Here is a 20,955-nt window from a genome sequence, read left to right on the forward strand (position 1 = left end):
GATTCGGAAAGAAGGGCAAGTTGAGCCCTAGGTATATCGGACCCTTTGAAATTCTTGAACGGGTGGGTGAAGTAGCCTACAGGCTTGCACTATCACCTAGTTTATCAGCAGTTTATCCGGTGTTACATGTGTCTATGCTCTAGAAATATCATGGTGATCTGTCTCATGTATTAGATTTCAGCTCAGTCCAATTGGACAAAGATTTGATTTATGAGGAGGAGCTGGTAGCTATTCTAGGTCAGCTGGTCCGACAATTGAGGTCTAAGAGTTATCCTTCAATTCGGGTTTAATGGAGAGGTCAGCCAGTAGAAGCATCTACCTGGGAGTCCGAGTCGGACATGCGGAGATATCCACACCTTTTCACCAGCTCAGGTAATTTTCTAATTCTGTTTGAGGACGAACGTTTGTTTTAGAGGTGGAGAATGTGATGACCCAAAATATCATATTTAATTTAAACATTCATTTATGTGTTCTAAGACCTCAAAAAGTACTATTTATTATTCCTCGACTTGCGTGCACAGTCCGTATAATTTTCGGGAAAGTTTTTATGTAAAACATTAATTAAAATGTGAAATAGTGCTTCAAAACTCATCCAAGTTGACTTTGGTCAACATTTTGAGCAAACGAACTCGGATCAGTATTTTGACAACTCCGGTAGGTTCATATCATGATTTGGGACTTGGGCGTATGCCCAGAATTAAATTCGGAGGTTCGTAACTCAAATTATTGCCATTTAACGAAAACTAGAAATCTAAAGGCTAAAAATTTCTAAAGTTTGACCGCGGAGTTGACTTTATTGATATCAAGGCCGGAATCCAATTTTGAAAATTAGAATAGGTCCGTTATGTCATTTATGACTTGTGTGCAAAATTTGAGGTCAATCGAACTTGATTTGATAGGTTTCAGCGTTGAATGTAGAAGTTCAAAGTTCTTAGTTTTATTAAGCTTGCATTGGGGGTATGATTCATAGTTTTAGCGTTGTTTGATGTGATTTGAGGTTTTGACTAAGTTCGTATAATGTTTTAGAACTGGTTGGTGTATTTAGTTGAGGTCCCAAGGGGCTCTGGTGAATTTCAGAAGGTTAACGGATCAAAATTTAGACTTAAACTGTTGCTGGAAATTTTAGTCTTTTGGTGCAATTGCACCTGCAGAATTTAGCTCGCAGGTTTGGGCTGAGGTCGAGGTCAAGGTCGCGACCAGGCATGGGTCGAGGTCGAGGTCGCGACCAGGCATGGGCCGAGGTCAAGTTTGCGACCAGGCATGGGCCGAGGTCGAGGTCGCGACCAGGCATGGGCCGATGTCGCGACCAGGCATGGGCCGAGGTCGAGGTCGCGACCAAGCATGGGTCGAGGTCGAGGTCGCGACCAAGCATGGGCCGAGGTTGAGGTCGAAGAAGCGAAAAGCCCTGGACAGAACATATAAATTCGGGGGTTGACCATATTTACCCATTTTTGGATTTTAAGAGCTCGGGTGAGGCAATTTTCAGGAGATTTTTCAAGGAAAACATTGGAGTAAGTGTTCCTTATCCTATATTGATTATAATTCATGATTTCATACTCATTTACATCATGAATCCGTGAATTTATGGAAGAAAAATCAGATTTATATTTATAAAATCTTTCAAAAACGAAATCTAAGATTTGAAGGTCCATTTGACATCGGAATTTGATAATTTTTATATAGTGGAACTCGTATCAGAACGGGTGTTCGTATTTTGTAAGTTTTTTCGGGATTCGAGATGCGGGTCCTACTGTCAATATTTTTTAAAATAAATTTCGGATTTTAATTCAGAAAATTAATAAATTCATATGGAATTAATTTTTACGATTCGTGTTGAGTATATTGAATTGTTTGTGACTAGATTTGAAACTTTCGGACACGAATTCGCGAGGAAAAGGTGTATTGAAATCTTGAAATTTGGTTTTGAAGCGAGGTGAGTGTCGTGGTTAACCTTGACTTGAGGGAATAGAACCCTTGAATTATTTGTTACGTTAATTTCATGTGTAACAACGTATAGGCGAGGTGACGAGTGCCTATACGTTGTCAAATTGATTATTTGCCTATTTATCAGAAAAATTATAAATTAATTTAAATCATGAATTAATTATTATATTAATTATTTCTCTCATATTCCTTGTCCAATATTATGTCTTGAATTCATGCTATAATTGCTGCATGCTTATTTGACTTATGTGTCTCAATTGCTACTTGACATTTAGCATATTAAATATTAAATTGCCTATTTTCTCCCTGATTTTCACAATTAATTGCTACATGTCATTATTTATTTCATAAATAAATTATAATTATTGTATGCCTTGTTTCTTAATAATTTCTTATTGAACGTGGTATTTATTGTAGTATTTTTATTACATTTAAGAGTTGTTAAATTATATTGCTGGAGCGGGTTGCACGCCGCAACAGAAATAAAAATGAATATATTGGGGGATCGGGTTGCACGTCGCAACAGATTTATTTAAAGTTTATATTGTTGGAGCGGGTTGCACGCTGCAACGAAATTTAATTGAAAAGTTATATTGTTGGATCGGGTTGCACGCCGCAACAGATTTTATTCTAAGTTTATATTGTTGGAGCGGGTTGCACACCGTAACGGAAATAAATTGGGGGATTATGACTGTTGAATTGACTTCAATTATTGATATTATTTACCGGTCTTACTTCTATTCCTGTTATTGTTATTATTACTGCGTACATGTTAATGCAAGTGACCTGTCTTAGCCTCGTCACTACTTCGTCGAGGTTAGGCTCGAAACTTACTGAGTACATGTGGTCGGTTTTACCCATACTACACTCTACACTTATTGTGCAGATATCGGAGTTGGTCCAGCGGCGTACAATAGATTTGCTCGGATTCAGCTATTCGCAGGAGACTTGAGGTATAACTGCATGACGTTCGTAGTTCTGAAGTCCCCTTCCACTTTATCGTAGCTGTATATTTCTCTCAAACAGCTTCATTTTATTCAGACCTTTATTTGTATTATTCTAGTAGCTCGTGCACTTGTGACACCAGATTCGGGGATATATTTGGATAATTCGTTTGTTATGGTCTTCCGCACTTTATTTCAGTAATGGATTTCTATTTAATTTAATTTATTTAGAAATGGCTAAGATTATTCTAACGTTGGCTTGCCTAGCAGGTGAAATGTTAGGCGCCATCACGGTCCCGAAGGTAGAAAATTCGGGTCGTGACAGTCCTTTACTTCATGTGTGTAGTGTAAATGTTAAGGACATAATGTCCTTAACTTATAAATGCACATTCTGTTGTTAAACTTTAGGACCTCATGTCCTTAACTTCATATGTGTAGTGTAAATATTAAGTACACGGTGTCCTTAACTTTATGTGTGCAATGTAAATATTAAGGATATATTGTCCTTAACTTTATGAGTGTTGTGTAAATATTAAGGATATGGTGTCCTTAACTTCATGAATGCCGTGTAAATATTAAGGACAAAGTGTCCTGTATTTGTACCTTCCGTTGTTAAACTTTAGGACATCATATCCTTAACTTCATATATGCAGTGTAAATGTTAAGGACATGCGTTCTTAACTTCATATGTGCCGTGTAAATGTTAAGGACACCACGTCCTTAATATTTACACAACACTCATGAAGAAAGAGTAAAATATCTTTTCGTATTAATTTTAATAGAGTAGTGGCTATTTTTGCTCAGCATTAAAAATACTGGATAAAAACTAAATACCATGTTAAAAAGTGGCTATCCGACGCCATTTCTACCCTAGTCCATCCCATGAAGTCCAATGGGTTTCTGTGCTCTTTATGTATGTCTCCCAAGAGAGGCCAAGCAAATAGTCTGGAATCAAGCCCAACAAATTCAAGAACACTATTACATGTCATCTTGGCCCAAAATTCTCTCAGATCATCATCATTGCAACGCCGCGCTTTATCTCCTCTTCTGCAACTCTCCCTCTCTCTCTCTCTCAGTCGCACTAACTCCATGGGCTCAGCTTCTGCACTCTCTCTATGCTCTCACTCAACGGTAAACCCATTCTCTACCTTCTACCTCATCCATTTACTATAAATAAACTAAATTCTCAAACAAAAATTAAAATCTAATTTCCCCTCTCTTTTTTTGTGGTAAATTTTAGGTGAATTTTGAATTTCATCGGAGAAAACTAGGGTTTGGAAGGGACCAAGCATTGAACAGCTCGTACAGCAGCTACGTTTTGCTTCCTATATCGCCGTCACTGTATTTTAGTAGTAGTTGTAGTAGAAGTAAATGCTTGCAATTGAAACGGGTAATTGTTCGAGCTTCCTCGTCTAGTAGTACCGGTTCGAGACGTTCGTCGAGTTCTCGGAGAGTTTACAAGGAATCACAAGCTCAAGCGCCAACATTACCTGTTGATCAAATTGCTTCTTTTGTTGTGCCCGCCGGTGCTTTTGTGGTTATCTCTTTTGGTATTCACATTTTGCCTTCTTTTTATCTTTTTTTGTACTGGATTTAGTGTTTGCTAATCTTTTACGAAGACTACTGGATTGAAGCGGAATGGATATAGAAGATGAGTTTTTACACTCAGTGTAGATTTTTGATCAGGTATAGTAATATTTCATGAATAGAAGCATCCAGAGGATCCAGAAACTGATAACAAAAGAGATAAATCTCCCTGCAAAACATACAACCATATCCACCGAAATACTCATGGAGCTTAGAAAATCAAGAAATAAAATAGGATTATCTACATCAAAATGGTTCCCTCAAACAAAATATTTAAGCAAACATCTTTTACGTCAACTATCAATGTAGTTTAACCTGTGACTGTAGGTTACTTACCTTTTTACCAATTAATATTTTGCGTAGAGATTTGCTTGGATAATCTAATAAGTGACCTGGTTGTATAAATATCTTTTAATCCATCAATTTAACGAACTTAAACTCTTTACACGAGTAGTTTGCGTTTTGTGTACTTTTAGCTTTAGTTAATACTAGTAAGTATACCAAGAATCACAATTCAAAGAAGTTTACATATAGGTCATTAAGATGAGATGTATCTATTGTTTCTGAGAGTATGAATATCTTTTAACTTAATTTTTTAATAGGGTCTCTCTCTCACTGCCTTTTACTTTCAATCTAACTTTTACACCTTACAACTTTGTTGAAATACTGTCGGTGTAGCGGATGCCGTAATGAGAATTGAGAAGAATTGGAAAAAATTTCAAAGGAAGATTGCTATTGGATTTTTGAAGCAGGATTAAAAATAATAAGCTCAAGTGTATGTTTTCCATTGTTTAGGTGTTTATTATTGTCTTTTTATGTTCTGTTTAATTTCTTGAGATCACAATTCCATCTTTTCGCATCAGCTTAAACTCAATATCAATGTACCTTATAACTTTTGCAAACTAAATAAAATTTGCTCGTTGTTGTTCTTGCATTCTTGCTTTTTTCCTCTTCGCCATGCCAAATTAGTGGTCTAGGAAAGGCTTTAATATTTAGGGTAGGGGGAAAATGTAAATGGTGTTCCAATTTAGGCAGATGCTGGAGATTGGCACTAGTCAAGGAAATAAGTGCAAACTTTTGAGACTAGGGTTCAAATCTCAGCAGAGACAACACTGAGTGATTTCTTCCAATCTGGCTATGCCTTAGTAGATAGAGTTACTCAGTACATGTGCTGATAGAAGGTGATAGGTACCCAATTGAATAGTCGGTGTGTGCACAAGCTAGCCCAAACACCATCATTATCCCAGTGAAATCTTTACCATTCTCCCAAAAGAAAAAACAATCAATGAATGCTTGAATAGGTCAGGCTTCATGCGGTATCCAAAAAGAAAGGAAGGCTTTCATGAGGTCTTGTGAGAAACTTTTCTACTTAATAATGAAGTTTCAAATTATCTGAGTGCTTGGCACTATGGTCAGACTCAGTAGTTCACCTATGAAGCTAAAGTCTTTAAAGCAGTACATCCTGCGGTAAATCACCCTCTTTTTATTAAGTTGTTTATGATTAAGATTTAAGAAAATAAGTGAACAGAAAAGAGCTTGTAATTGTCTTCGCATTTAGGCTCACATTTAGAACTTAGAAGTGCAGCACGTGTGTTCAAACTCAAACTTACAGTCATTAATTCCAGTTAGCTCGTTTTTGGTGTCCCAGCTTCTATTTTTGGTGTCTATGGCTAGAAAGGAATAGCAGATGCTTCGAAGGAAACTCTTCTCCTATTCATGCTTTGAAGTATTGATGCCTTACAATACTTTTTGCTGGAGTAAACATCACACTGTAAATGTTTTTGATCAGCTTTTTGACTTTATTAGCTCTTTAGAAGGCATATAGGGTGATCACTGTTTCAGGAGCTATTGCTTCTTTTTTTCTATTCTTTTACTTGCAATTCTCAGCATCTACTGGGTGCACTTTTAATTAAATACATCCTACTTGATCAAAAAAATTCCAGTTAGCTTGTTACAGCGAAATAGGATTGCCGTTTTCATTTTTTAGGACTTTGTATCATTTTAAATGTTTCAGTGCATTTATTCCCATTAATGGATTGTGTACTTTGACATTTTGACCTACCTCTTATTTAGTTGGCAATCTGTTGCAACCATTTAATTGTTTCTTTTTCTTAATTATCTAATATGGGTTAGCCATTGGAAAATGTATATCCCCTCTAAGTCAGCGATTTCTCTTACAGCTTTTGAGGAATAGATGATGCAACAGCTTCACTAATTCATTCTTTGAACTAACTCTTTTCTTGTAATGAGGCTTGCTCAAGATGACCTTTAAGTCTGGTTGTCATCTTTTAGTTGTCAACTATAGTTTTATTCTTGATGGGATTGCCGTTAGTTCAAAAAAATTCCAGTTAGCTCGTTACAGCGAAATAGGATTGCCGTTTTCATTTTTTAGCACTTTGTATCATTTTAAATATTTCGGTGCGTTTATTCCCATGAATGGATTGTGTACTTTGACATTTTGACCCGCCTCTTATTTAGTTGGCAATCTGTTGCAGTCATTTAATTGTTTCTTTTTCTTAATTATCTAATATAGGTTAGCCATTGGAAAATGTATATCCCCTCTAAGTCAGCGATTTCTCTTACAGCTTTTGAGGAATAGATGATGCAACAGCTTCATTAATTCATTCCTTGAACTAACTCTTTTGTTATAATGAGGCTTGCTCAAGATGACCTTAAGTCTGGTTGTCATCTTTTAGTTGTCAACTTTAGTTCTATTCTTGACGGACATGTCGTGTGTGATGACTTGTCCCACATTTTATGCAGTCTTCATTTGACTGTCTCCTGAAAGTCAAGAGAATCAGGAAGGGGAGTATTCTTCTTAATTATGTAATTGCTAGAAATTAATAGAACTTTTAAATTTTGTTAAAGCTATTAGAGAAAGCGTCTTTATTTATCTTTATATCTACACATGTCCCCTCACTTGCGGGACTAGCTCTTTTCCAAGAGCCAAGTACATGAAAATTCATTGTGATACAAGTGGTGGTGAAACTTGAACTCAGGACCTTTGCCTGCTCTAATATAATGTTGAACCATATAATCACTTCATCTATAGTCCATACCCTCAATAATGTAGAATTCTTACCAGAATCATTAGTAATTGTGAAAAATATTCTTAATGATAATGTCATAATATTTTAAGAATTCCAAAAGCTAGAAAATCTAATGTAATGTAGGCTAAACATCCTATATAAGGAGCCATGTTGTGTTCTGTTAAGAATTATTTTTTCCAAAGATTTCTTCTTTTTCCCTTTTCAAGTGTTACATATCTTAGTAAGGGCTTAAATAATTTCTGCCTATCGACGTGTCGCAGTATACGGCCAGCCCGACCGACATTCCTTTTTTTTTTTTGTGTGTTTTACTAATCGTGCCTCTTTCTTATTGATCCTTCTGGTGTCACTTTCTTTTTGATAGCTGTTCTGGTGTTATCGTGTCTTTCTGATGGCACCACAACTTTTCTAGTACTTTATAGGTTACTATTTAGTGCCAGTTCGAGTTGCATCATTGATGTCCTAGAGATTTACCTGACCTTATTTCTTTTTCGTAGACAGTAATTCCTTGTCATGCGTGCTGCAAGAAGCACTTTCTTTCGCTATGCAATTACTAGTAACTTTTCAGGAGAAAAACATTCCACCACTGCCTTCTCATTTTGGTGATCGTTTTCTACTGACAGGACATTCAACAACTATTTCCTCCAGTGACTTTTTGGTATTTCTTCTTGAGAAATATCAAGTTATTTCACCATTTTGAATTTGAAGAGGCATGTTTAAGTCGAGAGAATCGTTTAAAATATTGTTAATTTTTTTAGTGATTATGTTATTCTTGAAAGTCAAGTGAATCAATACTAATATTGTCTAAGATTTTCTTAATCATTATGTTATATTAATTAGAATCCTAAAGTTAGTAAACTTCCTTCTTAATGTTTTTTATGGTTTAAACTTCCTAAATCTTACTTAATATACCTCAACACATTTAGATAAGGAGTTCTCTTATATGCGGTTAACCTTTGAATTCAAAAAGAGTTTATTTCTCCTTTTTTTACATCGTCTCCGAGGGTTTACTGGAAATAGCCTCCCTATCTTCATAAGGTAGGGGTAAGGTCTGCGTACATACTATTCTCCCCAGATCCCACTTGTGGGATTACGATGGGTTTGTTGTTGTTGTTGTTGTTGTTGTTGTTGTTTTTTACACTGTCAAATTCTTATAAACAATTCATCAAGCACTTATTTTATTGCTTCTAATTAATTCTAGCTTTTAGAGTTTTTTACATTCTCAACTTTATCAAAAAAGAGGTCTACATTCCCAAGAGCTCTTTCTACAACAACAATAACAACAAACCCAATCTAATCCCACAAGTGGGGTTTGGGGAGGTTAGTGTGTACGCAGACTGTACCTCTTCTTCAAAAAAGAATTGATGAAGCTGCTTAACTCTGCATCTTCAGAAAGAATAAAGTTCTTAGTTCTACCACATTGTTTCACTGGTTCCACCATTGACTATAGGCCCTTGCCATCTTCTATAGCTGCTCCTTTCTCTTTGTACTCGTTACAAGTAGTATCCTTTGATTCCTTTCTACTTTAGCCAGTGATTTCTTTTCTGGAGGTTGAGTCCTTGTATGAACTTCGCAGTTTGACTGAAGAATATTTCTACCTATAACTGTGACCAGAAATAGTAATCTTATATAAAAGGAAGATTATCTGTATTGTGCTAATCTATGTGTTCAGTTGACAGTTTTGTGGAAGCTGGTGGAGAAAATTCTTTTACCCAAACCAGCCAAGACTTCATCAGAAGAAAGCAAATTTACTCAAGGAGTAAATTGGTTCGTCGTTCCTGGGACAAACTTGTTACCTGGTTTTGGTGAAAAGATTGAAAGAGAATCCAAGCTAAGGCTTAATGAGTTTGCTAAAGAGCTTAGATCTTTCAGCATTGTTGACATGTCAGGTAAAATTGCACTCAGTTGCTGACTCAGCTGCTTCACATATTAAAATTGGTGTTCAAACTATGCTAAGTGCTGTCATAAATAGATATCTACTTTTTTTTTGAAAAGCTTAGATCAGGAACTTTAATTGTTTATGGTTTTCAGGAAAGTGATGATGCCTGCAAAAGATTTGCCTAAACTTGTTAATTTTTAGCACCCACCCCACCCCTCAAAAGAAAACAACAAATACCAAAGATGTTGTGTTTTCTACCTTGCTTTGTGATAAAACATGTTTTGCTTACTGATAGTGTCTTAAGAAAATATCCTAGACTTGTTGCAATTTTAAGCTCCCCCCCCCAAACACCCACAACCCTAAGCGCAAGACACCATGATCAAATCTTTGCTGCATTTTCTTTGTTTTGTGACTAGACATGGTTTACTTACTGATTAAGGAATTATAATTTTCAAGTTGCTTGGTTGAACATTTTAGTGTTTGGCAGGTCGAAACTTTGGAGACGACGGGCTAATTTTCCTAGCAGAGAGTTTAGCATATAATCAGGTAATGTTCCCCCCCCCCCCCCCCCCCACCTCCTTTATCTGTATAGAGTTTGACATTATTAGTACAAGACGTTTGACCATGGTCTGTCTTGTTAATCTAAGAGGATGATTGTAATGTAGACAAGTAACAACGAAAACCTTATTATTATTCGTTGAATAATTTTTTTGAACAAGCTTGGTTTCTTACCAACATACGCTGCCTTTCCTTGCGTGTTATTTCCAGACAGCAGAGGAAGTGAATTTTGCTGCTAATGGAATAACTGCCGAAGGATTGAAGGCCTTTGATGGAATCTTGCAATCAAATATTGCACTAAAGACTCTTAACCTATCTGGAAATGCTATTGGAGATGAAGGAGCCAAGGTAATGCACAGATAGTATAGGTGGAATTTTAAAGCATTAAATTCTTGCAAGACAGATGGCTACTAAGCTGATCTTAACTTTTCCTGTACACTTGCTTGACTATCGTTCCAATTTAACATGCATATTTGCACCTAGGGGTGGCAAAATATTATCCACTAAAAAATGGGTTGGATAATGAACTTTTTAAAAATGGGTCAAATATGGATAAGAACCATATTATCCATTTAGAAAATGGATAACCAATGGGTAATCAATGGATAACTAATGAGTTTAACTTTTACATTTGTAAAGTCTCAAATTGGGGTTCCTCAAGTTTGGAACACTAGGAATTCTCTCAAAAGTGTTCATATTCAAGAAGTCATGGATAATATGGTTATCCATATTATCCGTCGGTTAACCCGTTTTTTATCCGTATTAAACATGGGTCGGGTCGGATAATTTATCCGTTTTTCATTACCCGTTTCGACCCGAACCATATCCAATCCGACCCGCCCGTTTGCCACTCCTGTTTGCACCCATATTTTCTATTGTACTTCTTATGTGTCTCTAGGCACTTCAGGATCAACATGAATATTTGGTATTTATGGTTGTGCATATGTTACCATATATCGTGTTAGTCTGAGTAGAGTTTTTTGCATTCCCTGAGTTTGTTGGTCTTAAGGAAAAGCATCAAACTGAGGCCGTTAGCAGATTTGTTTCTCTCAAGTCCAGAAATTTCATGCTTAGAAGCTGCTAATTGGTTATCTGAAGCAGTTTTCGTTTCTCTAATTATTACTTTATGCAAACAACTTGTTAGAGAATATATCAGTTAACCCGCAAGTCTTTCTCTTCCAGATTGTCATTCATGAGCTGTTCAATTGTAATATTCTGAAGTTCATTAATAAAAATTTACATTCACAGTGTCTATGTGATATACTGGCAAACAACTCTGGTATTCAAAAGCTCCAGCTAAACAGCACCGGCCTAGGAGATGAGGTTAGCATATGCTTTTAGTATTTAAAGTCCAGTTGCTATATATTTTCTGCTTTAAGATCAATTATCGCTAAAAATGTTTTTGGCAATGGTTTATCTGGACTTTGCAGGGAGCGAAAGCTATTGGTGAAATGCTGAAAAAAAATTCAACTTTGCGTGTAGTTGAACTAAACAATAATCAGATTGACTATTCTGTATGTTTCTTTAAGCAGAACTTGTAATTTGTATTGTTCTAATTTTTTACTATCTCTATTTCTGAAGGAAAACCTGTTTGATTTGAATATGGAGATAGGGATTTTCAGGTCTTGCTGGATCACTTCTTGAGAATAAAAGTTTACAATCGTTACATCTCAAGTGAGCAAAATTTCTTCCGCTATGTTTTTGTCTTTGCTTGTCCATTTGTCATATGTCCAATTTTAGCAGTTTCCTATTTGTTTTTGGGTTATGGGGGGTGGGATGGGGGATTTGAATTGTGAAGACACATTAACTTTTGTTATTTTTTTTAATTTTCCCTTATATCCTTCAATTTATGTGCTTCAATTTACTGTTCAGTGGCAACTATGGTGGTGCGTTAGGGGCTGCAGCTTTGGCTAAAGGCCTGGAGGGCAATAAATCTTTGAGGGTACGTTTCTGATCAATTCCTCCGTCCCACACGCACCTCCTTACCCTTTTCAGTTTCTTTTTTTTCTTTTGACCTGGCAAATTATTGAGCTTCTCGTAACCTTGATATCTTGCTTCTGTCTCCTTGGACAATTTGTTGGTATTTTGTGAATTTTACTCTCTGCTCTCATGTTTCAATTTGATCGCTTAGAAGAGCTGTTTTCAAAATTTTCAATAGCTACCATTTAATTTTCTCTGTGACTGCTGACACTAGGATAGCATGCTAATGCGCTTAATGTCATTAAAGAAACTTTCTCTGTTTACCTATGGGAGCACTATATATCCTAAAAACCCTTATTTCTTCAACTATGCTTGAAATGTTTCTGTATGTGCAGGAACTTTATTTGCAAGGGAACTCTATTGGTGATGAAGGAGTACGGGCATTAATTTCTGGCCTATCTTCTCGTAAAGGTTTGCTTATGATGTATAATTAACCATTCTTTACCATATTCGTGTTGTGTCTTGTGCATATTTGTGGAGTTACATGCGTCACCATTATATGTCTGCAGGGAAACTTGTCTTACTTGACATGGCCAACAACTCAATTACTGCTAGAGGTGCATTTCACGTAGCAGAATATGCCAAAAAAAGCAAAAGCTTACTATGGTTGAACCTCTATATGAATGACATCAAAGATGAGGTAATTGAATCATTTAGAACTTTCACATGTTCTTTTGGGGAAGGTTAACGGTTGATTGATAGAGAAAAACATGAAGAGTATGACTTGGTTGGAGCTGAATGTGATTGTTGTTCATTATTGAAAGCAGAGCATAGGGTTAGATCGCGTGGTCGAGAAAAAACTTAATGGTTCCAAACATTAAAGAAGATAATTTCCGACTGGGTTTTATCACGTTGGGATAGCCAAAAGAAAATTAGAAGGCTTGCTTGGCCCATGGTAGTAACTGGAAGATGTTGAATGAACTAAGGTTTTTTTATTTTTATGTGAGCGGGTCCGGACTTCAATCTCGATATGCATTGACTTTTCCTTTTTTCCTCCCCAATTGATATCCGTCAGGGAGCTGAAAAAATTGCAGAAGCTTTGAAGGAGAACCGCTCAATAACTAACATAGATCTAGTAAGCTGTTGTTTCTTTTCTATTTTATTTAATATTTCTTGTTTGTTCAGGGAGGAGGTTGTTGTTTCTTAGTCAAGCATTATTTTCATAGTGGTATTTGCATACCTTTGATGACTGAAGTTCTGTGAAAATTTTACAGGGGGGCAATGACATACATTCTAAGGGTATCAGTGCCTTAGCAGAAGTCCTGAAAGATAATTCTGTCATTACCTCAGTGAGTTTCATCAAAATGTTTCCTTTTACTGATGTCTCGAAAAAGAGATACTTAAAATTTCTTACACACAGTTAGAGCTTGGTTACAACCCCATTGGACCAGAGGGGGCGAAGGCATTAGCAGAGGTCCTCAAGTTTCATGGAAATGTGAAAGATCTCATGCTTGGTTGGTGTCAGGTAATTGATGGATTGTTTCATATAAGCTCTCTTTATTCAACTCTTTTGGCATGCTTACCTAATTTTATTACAGATTGGAGCCAAAGGTGCGGAGGAAATTGCTGACATGTTAAAGTACAATAGTACCATCTCTACTCTAGACTTGCGAGCCAATGGACTTAGAGACGAGGTTTTAATTAGTAGTTTATAGTTCATTCATCCTGCGGCAATCTTCAATTTCCCTCGAAGTACAATAACTATCTCCTTTTCAGGGTGCAATCTGCCTTGCTCGGAGTTTAAAGGTGGTCAATGAAGCTTTGACAACACTCAATTTAGGGTTCAATGAAATTAGAGTATGCAACTCCTTTTTAGTACAGCCTCCTGTCTCGATAAACTTAGCTTCTTGCAAACTTAGTCTCTCGTGTGCACAGGATGAAGGAGCTTTCTCCATCGCTCAAGCACTGAAGGCAAATGAAGATGTAAGACTCACATCCATAAATCTTACCAGCAACTTCCTCACCAAACTAGGGCAGGTATCTTCGTATGACACCCTATTTTATTCTCATCTTCAGCTGTTTTACACAATTTTTAGATCCTCATAATATCTGGATGGATTTCCAAATTTCAGACAGCTCTCACAGATGCAAGAGACCATGTGTTTGAGATGACTGAGAAGGAGCTTGCTGTTATGTTCTAAAATACTACACTCCTTTGATCAAATATATTTTTCTCCTACTTTCTATTCTTGAGGTTGGGGCATGGGTGCATTGATGGAGGATTTTGTCAGTCTTTTTTTCTTTTTCTTTTTTTCTTTTTAGGGAATAGAATCACAGCCCACCATGATATTCTTTCCACTTGTGTGGATCAAGAGTCACCCTTAGTTCCCTTTTGTGTCTGAATTCTTGAGTGGTGGGTAAGGGTGGGAATTTTGGTATTGAGCTATGTACTGATATTGTCAAAGAATTCTTCTTTTAGTCTTCTCATTTGATAATGTAAGTGGCATGTATACGACAATTCTTCAATAATAATTGTTAGGTTATTGTAATACATAACAGATTCAACGATGTATTCCTATTGGGAACTTCATTTTTTTTTTTTTGGTTGTTTTTTTTAGTATTAAGATTCATTTTTAAGCTCTTTATGTTGTTTTTGGTTCCCTATCTTTGAGCCTATTCGATGGTAAAGGACGAAACAAGCTACCTTATAGTCATTCAACTTTTCTGAAGCATTCTGATAAATGTGCTGCGTTCTAATGCTTATCCTTCACCTTGAAATAATAGGGGACAGGAAAAACCAAGAATAAAGAAAAAGAAAGGGAATTGTACTTAAAATTCATACCGTTAAGGGTTTAAAAAAAATCTTGAAGTAAATGCATAACACATACTTGGATACAATCCAGAAACTGCTTGTTCTGGATTTAATTGGCATCTTGTACGTTGAGCTTGTAAAGTTTTCAAATTGGAATTTTGTGGGATAAGGTGGACAGCTGGGGTTTTCAGAATCTGCAAGGCAGAGTATTCAGTGGATAACTATTCAAGCTTACTTGGAACAGAGTGTTTTCAGGACAGAGCTGAACAACACGAAATGTGGCTAAGCTCTCTAAATGACATATCTGCATGAGCATCACCAGATTTTTTGGTGTGCGAGTAACTACTTCCAGAGAGTAAGGGGAGAAGACATCAGAGAACCCTACACATATACAAGTTCGCAATTCAAAGCCAAATGGCAAAGGGTTATGCACGAGCTAAAGACATATTCAAGATTTTAATTAAATATTAGAACTCGCCAGAAAGTACTTGGTACTATGATCATTGGGGAACAATATCTAATCCCAAAGATGCTCCAAAATCTTTTTGATTGCTCGTTCGAGAACTATATATATATATAGAGAGATGTTTAGTTGAGAACAATATAGCAGTATGATGCAGCTTACTAATAGACTAGTACACAAAATAATAAAACTGTGATGTGAACTAAGAGTCCACCAAACAGTATAGAGAACCTGATTCTCTATTAGTTCTCACAGAACACACACAGCAGTAAGTAGATAACACAACAGTATTTTACGTGGAAAACTCCCAACTCACGGGATTAAAAACCACGACTTACACTCGTAGGATTTCAATTTCACTAACCGAGCAACTTTAGATTACAATCTATTGTAACCTAGGAATTAAACTCTTAATCCCTCACCTACTTGCAATAACTCTATTGCAAGCCTCTTTGTAATAACTCTATTACAAAGCTCACCACTTTGACTAACTCTAGTCAAACACAAACACAAACACAAACACAAGGTTTATGGTGTACAAAGATATCCTACAAGATGCTTCTAACTAAGTTGAGTAGGAATTACAAGTGAATAACATTAACAAAGATACAACAATACTAAGGACACACGATGAACTCAGTGTTGGGATCTGGTCCTTTCTTCTGTTGCTACTTTGTTCTTCAAGCCTTGGAGTAAATGGAGGCGACTGCACACTTGAAAGAGAATTAATAATTTAGGGTTTGCAAGTGTGTGTTTTCCCTTGCCTCATGTTGGTAATATGTAAGTGAGGTAATTAGGATGATGTAAGCAAGTATCCGGTACACAACATGCTCCAAAAAGTGACTGCCGCACTGTTGCGTGTGCAATGTAACATTGTAGCAGCTTTAACAGTTGTAAGGAGTTGACTTGTACGTGACCGGAGGAATTGATAGCCATCTGTTCCCTCTGCAGTTCCTTTGACTGATATCATTGGAACTTGTGCTAGATACGTGACTTGTTATTCCGAGCACTTTGAGGCTTTATATCAGGTTCCCTATCAGGTTCTCATATGAAGTTTGTTAAACCATCAAAACACAAAGTCACATAACTTATCAATTTTTCCCATTTTGATGATGACAAACTTAGAATTGATGGTCCCCCTTAAAACCAGATCTCCATATGATTCCCCCTGCAAATTAGTTATATTCCCCATGAAAACCTGTTTTCTCCCCTTCAATTTTTCTTCCCCCTTTTGACATCATAAAAAGAATTTATGCAAGTAAACGCAAAAAGGAATTCCAGTAAAGTTAGTTCATACCACTTGTGTGCATACAACATAGCTAAGAACAGAGCACAAGAGTAAAACATGCATATCAAAAGACTGAGATGCTCATTTGATTAATTAGAGAGAAAAACATAGGCAGTAGTACCATTGTTACAAAACATCCACACAATAAACAAACTTAAAAGTACCACATTCATAAAAACAAACAGGCCAAAACAGGACACTTGGACCAGGACAGACACAGATAAACTAGACATTGACAAGGGGACTGTTTAAGGGGCACTGGAAGAGGGAGGGAAGGATAAAGAGGCAAGGTCTTTGAGAAGAATATCAACTCGAGCATTTGCAGACCACTGTTCATTTATCAGTTGCTCTTTCAGGTTCTCAACCTGTTTCCTTAGCTCTGCATTTTCATCCATCAAGCGGGAAACCTCTGCACCCTGTACACTGCTAGAACCAGGTTCCTCTTTGGCTTGATAGAACTGTCCCTCAAGAATGGCATTTCTAGCCTTCAGCCTCCTTATTTTCTCGTTAGCAGCAGCCCGAGCATCGATCAGCCGAGAACTCATAGAATTGCTGCCAACTCCCCCTTCTTGTATATACACTCGCACTCTTTCAAGGTAGTCATTGAGAACGTTTTCTTTCGAGTTCCCACTGCTGCTCTTCCCAAGGGAACTTTGAAATATTCAAACACTCTAGTGAGCTAGAACCCATAAGGCAAGCCATGGTTCCCATCCTTGAAGTCTGCCATCTTTTTCATATGTTCAATCATGAATCCAGGTAGGTTGATAGTAGTGTATCCATCCAATGCTTCCAGGAGAAATAGGTCCGCCATTGAAGTAATAGAATGTCTTTCCGCATGAGAGAGCATGACCTTGTTTACCATTTCAAATATGAGCTGATATTCTAGAAGTAGGGCCTTCTTGTGCACTCGTTCTCCTCTGTGAACAGTCCGAGACTTTAGAATGATCTTCCTAAAGTCGGAGGAACATGTCCCTTCAACAGATGAGAGCCCCTCAGTGGGCATACCCAAGATACTTCCCAGTACAGCTTCATCCATCACAAACTCCACTCCACTAACTTTCAGGCAGATATTGTCATCTTTCACGGTGAACAGATCAACGTAGAAGCTGCGAACTTCCTCTTCATAGAATTTGGGTCTCTGAATGGTAAACAGATAAGTCCACTTCTGAAATTCGCAAATTGCAACCAGTTGTCTCATGCATGACATTTCAATAATATCAGCATCAAACATTCTGCCCCACAACACCCTTTGCTTCTTCAACTTTTCTCTTCTGTCAACTTCATAAACTTCCACTCTGGCTTTCTTAGAGGAACCAGGTTCCTCACTGTCACTTGCTTTTCTCTTCTGAGATTTCTTCACACTCTTCTCCTTCCTCCCAAACTTACTTTTCTCACCAGAGTCCTTCTGTTCAATACTCTTCTCTTTATCAATCTCAACACCTTTCACAGACGACCCTCTCTAGGACTTCACAATCACAGACTTCTTAAAGGATTTATGAACAAGGGAAGCAAGTTCCTTATTTACCTCTTCGTCCTCAATATCCACAATATTTGCCGGAGGCAGATCCTCCTCATTCACTAATTTTCCCCCTTTCACCAACCTTCTTCTTTTCATTTTCTCCTTATTTCTTTTCAAACCACTCTCAAGGACTTCTCTCTTCTGCTGCCTAGTAGTGGGTCTTTAAGAACAGGCTCTTTGGGGACTACCCTACCACTTCTAGCAGCTATAAACTGTGCCACAAGAATATCATCATAATCCTCCTCACTTTCAACATCTTCTTCTTCAGACAAGGGCTTCATCTCAGGAATCACAAAATTTAATGGAACTACATCATGATGAGGGGAAGGAAGAGGGTCAGTACTATCCAGGGGCTTTTTAGTGGAGCATGGAGTTTCATCCCAGGTAGGAGCAGAGTCCTCTTATTGGGCAGAGGGAGCAGGTCCCTCTGTTGGCTCCCTTGTAGTACTAACTGGTACCAATTCTCTTTGAGGCATCGATTTTCCACTTCCATCCTCATTACCTTTTTCCCTCCGAGTCTCAGCACTCACATAACCAGACACATACTCCCCAACCAAACCCCCTACATTAGCAATAAAAACATGTTCTCTATGGCTTCCTTCTCACTTACATCCAACAAGAATCAGTAGAAGCGAGAGAGGCGTTACCTGATAGTGATGCAATATTCAGATCAAACATTGGAGCAGAAGGAGTGGTAGACACAACAAATGCTTTACTAAGACCGGCAAAAACCTCTTGGGCTACAGTTACCTCCTCAACTTTCTGGCCCGAAACCTCTTTTCCTTCTTCTCCATCTTCTGTCATTTTTTACGGCGTAGCAGAGGGAGAGTTTGTTGCGATAAACTTTTTGGGTGTTTGATTTTTCCGGCTATGGTGGGAACCGAAACTCGATGGAGAAGGAGAAGAGATAGTGAGTGGATGTTGGTCGGAGATGGGTTTTTCACTAGGTGAAGGTGGAGACTCAAACTCGTGTTATTGTGCTTCCTGAGATAAAGACACAGTGGGAGTGACAATGGTGGCTTTAGGAGACTCTGGTTTTTGGGAAGACATGGTAATTTTTTAAAACAAAGACACAAGAAAGATGGTTTCTGAGAGAAGAGGAAAGTTTGATGACTTTGATGTCGACAGTTGTGAGCGAGACAAGTCTTTTGGGGTTATTTAGAGGGAAGGAGGGACCGGTTACAATTGGGTGCAACAGACTAGGTAGACGGGTTGGTTTGTAACATGTGTAACGTTTGGGCTTAAAAAGGTATGGGAGAAAGGGCGGGCATATTTTAATAACGTGGCAATTTTAGCAATTTAAAATGTGTATGAGTGTAAGAGGAACTACTAACCTGAGTCAAGGGAACCAGGTTCCCTGACTGATTTTTATAAATATGAGCCTCATCTTTCTACCAAATTGCAATATCATTAGCTGCTTGTTTGCCCTGTAATTGCCATGCGTGTTTACCTATAACGGTATAGAATTGAGTTAGAAATTATCAGAAAATACTTTTTAGCAATTTACCTTCATATTCCATCATAGCCAGCCATTGAGGGACCAGGTTCTCAGTTCAATTTTATTAGTGCCAACTCCAGTCGATTCTTTTCAAAATTCTCTCTGCTCAATGCTTTGGTGAAGATATCAGCTACCTGGTCCACTGTTTTGCAAAATTTCATGCAGATGAGACCCTTTTCAATATTGTCCCTAAGAAAATGATGTCGCACATCAATATGCTTTGTCCTCTTATGCTGAATCGAGTTCTTTTCCATGTTGAGAGCAATTGTATTGTCACACAGTAGTGGCACACAATCAGAAAAGACATCAAAATCTTCTAGTTGTTTCTTGATCCATAACAATTGGGCACAACAAGAAGCAACTGCCACATATTCAGCTTCTGCAGTAGAGAGAGCTACAGAGTTTTGTTTCTTTGTACCCCATGAAATCAAGCATGATCCCAGAAAATGTGCCATCCCAGATGTACTCTTTCTATCCACCAAATTACCAGCATCAACATACCCAATTAAGTCAAAATTTTCTCCTGAGGGATAATAGAGGACCAGGTCCTGTGTTCCTTTGAGATACCTCAGAATTCTCTTAGTAGCTTTAAGATGAGATTCTTTTGGTCTTGATTGTAATCTAAGCATATAATCCCACACTGAGCACAATGTCAGGTCTGATGGCTGTGAGATACAAGAGTGAACCAATGATACCACGATACATGGTTTCATTCATAGAGGAACCATGTTCGTCCATGTCCAGATGAGTGGCTGTGGAAATAAGAGTATCAATGGTCTTTGAGCTGTACTCATGCCCTTCCCTGCATATGTTTTTGTGTGCAGATCCAGGTGCGAGCTATCAGCCTCGGGGTTAGTACGTGCCGCTGATTCTAGGAGACTTCAAGGTACTTCTGCTTACGTCCGCAGATCTTCGGAGTCCCCTTCTACTCCCTCGCCTAGATACTTTCTTTATTATCCTCAAACTTTTGTATAGAGCTACATAGATTATAGCAGCTTGTGACTTAGTGATATTCCGGGTCTTGAAAAATTATTTTGTATATGCCGAGTGGTAATACTCTTGGCTATTTATAATATGCTGTTTATACTTAAAATGTTGTGTTTCCTTTATATTTTTCGCAATAGTAGGCTTACCTAGTCGTAAAGACTAGGTGCCATCACGACACCTTATGGAGGGTTATTGGGCTCATGACACTTTGAATGCTCTCCGTCTTGATCATTCTTATCATGTGAATCTTTCACAGTTAAGTAGTGTGATTCATCAAAGATTACATGTACTCTTTCTTCGACACATTGAGTTCTTTTGTTGTAGACCTTGTATGCTTTGCTTTGTGAAGAATATCTAAGAAAGATCCCTTCATTACTTTTGGCATCAAATTTTCCCAGCACTTCCTTACCATTATTGAGAACAAAACATTTACAACCATATATTCTCAGGTAAGTCAGATTAGTTTTTCTCCCATTTAGCATTTCATATGGGGTCTTGTTTAGGAGGGA

At 37.5% G+C, this 20,955-nt stretch overlaps 1 protein-coding gene across 1 annotated transcript; it reads left to right on the plus strand.

The window, feature by feature from the left end:
• Window positions 1-3,821: 3,821 nt before the first annotated feature.
• On the plus strand, window positions 3,822-14,479 carry LOC104087889 (uncharacterized). Its single transcript, XM_009592456.4, has 18 exons — window positions 3,822-4,019; window positions 4,129-4,438; window positions 9,202-9,411; window positions 9,889-9,947; window positions 10,170-10,307; window positions 11,208-11,282; window positions 11,390-11,473; window positions 11,572-11,633; window positions 11,832-11,901; window positions 12,275-12,350; window positions 12,449-12,579; window positions 12,955-13,014; window positions 13,154-13,228; window positions 13,300-13,404; window positions 13,478-13,573; window positions 13,656-13,736; window positions 13,815-13,916; window positions 14,012-14,479. The coding sequence occupies exons 1-18, from the start codon at window positions 3,978-3,980 to the stop codon at window positions 14,078-14,080; spliced, it is 1,845 nt and encodes a 614-aa protein (XP_009590751.3). The 5' UTR covers window positions 3,822-3,977; the 3' UTR covers window positions 14,081-14,479.
• The last annotated feature ends 6,476 nt before the right edge of the window (window positions 14,480-20,955 follow it).

Source organism: Nicotiana tomentosiformis, chromosome 10 (genome assembly GCF_000390325.3).
Source record: "Nicotiana tomentosiformis chromosome 10, ASM39032v3, whole genome shotgun sequence".
Lineage (NCBI taxonomy): Eukaryota > Viridiplantae > Streptophyta > Magnoliopsida > Solanales > Solanaceae > Nicotiana > Nicotiana tomentosiformis.

What these genes read in the sequence shown, in the direction of transcription:
- LOC104087889 (XM_009592456.4), top strand. Translation starts at nt 3,978, where the DNA reads ATGGGCTCAGCTTCTGCACTCTCTCTATGCTCTCACTCAACG. An exon ending in ATAATTCTGTCATTACCTCA is followed by an intron (nt 13,229 to 13,299) that starts GTGAGTTTCATC and finishes TCTTACACACAG; the next exon opens with TTAGAGCTTGGTTACAACCC. An exon ending in TAGGGTTCAATGAAATTAGA is followed by an intron (nt 13,737 to 13,814) that starts GTATGCAACTCC and finishes TCGTGTGCACAG; the next exon opens with GATGAAGGAGCTTTCTCCAT.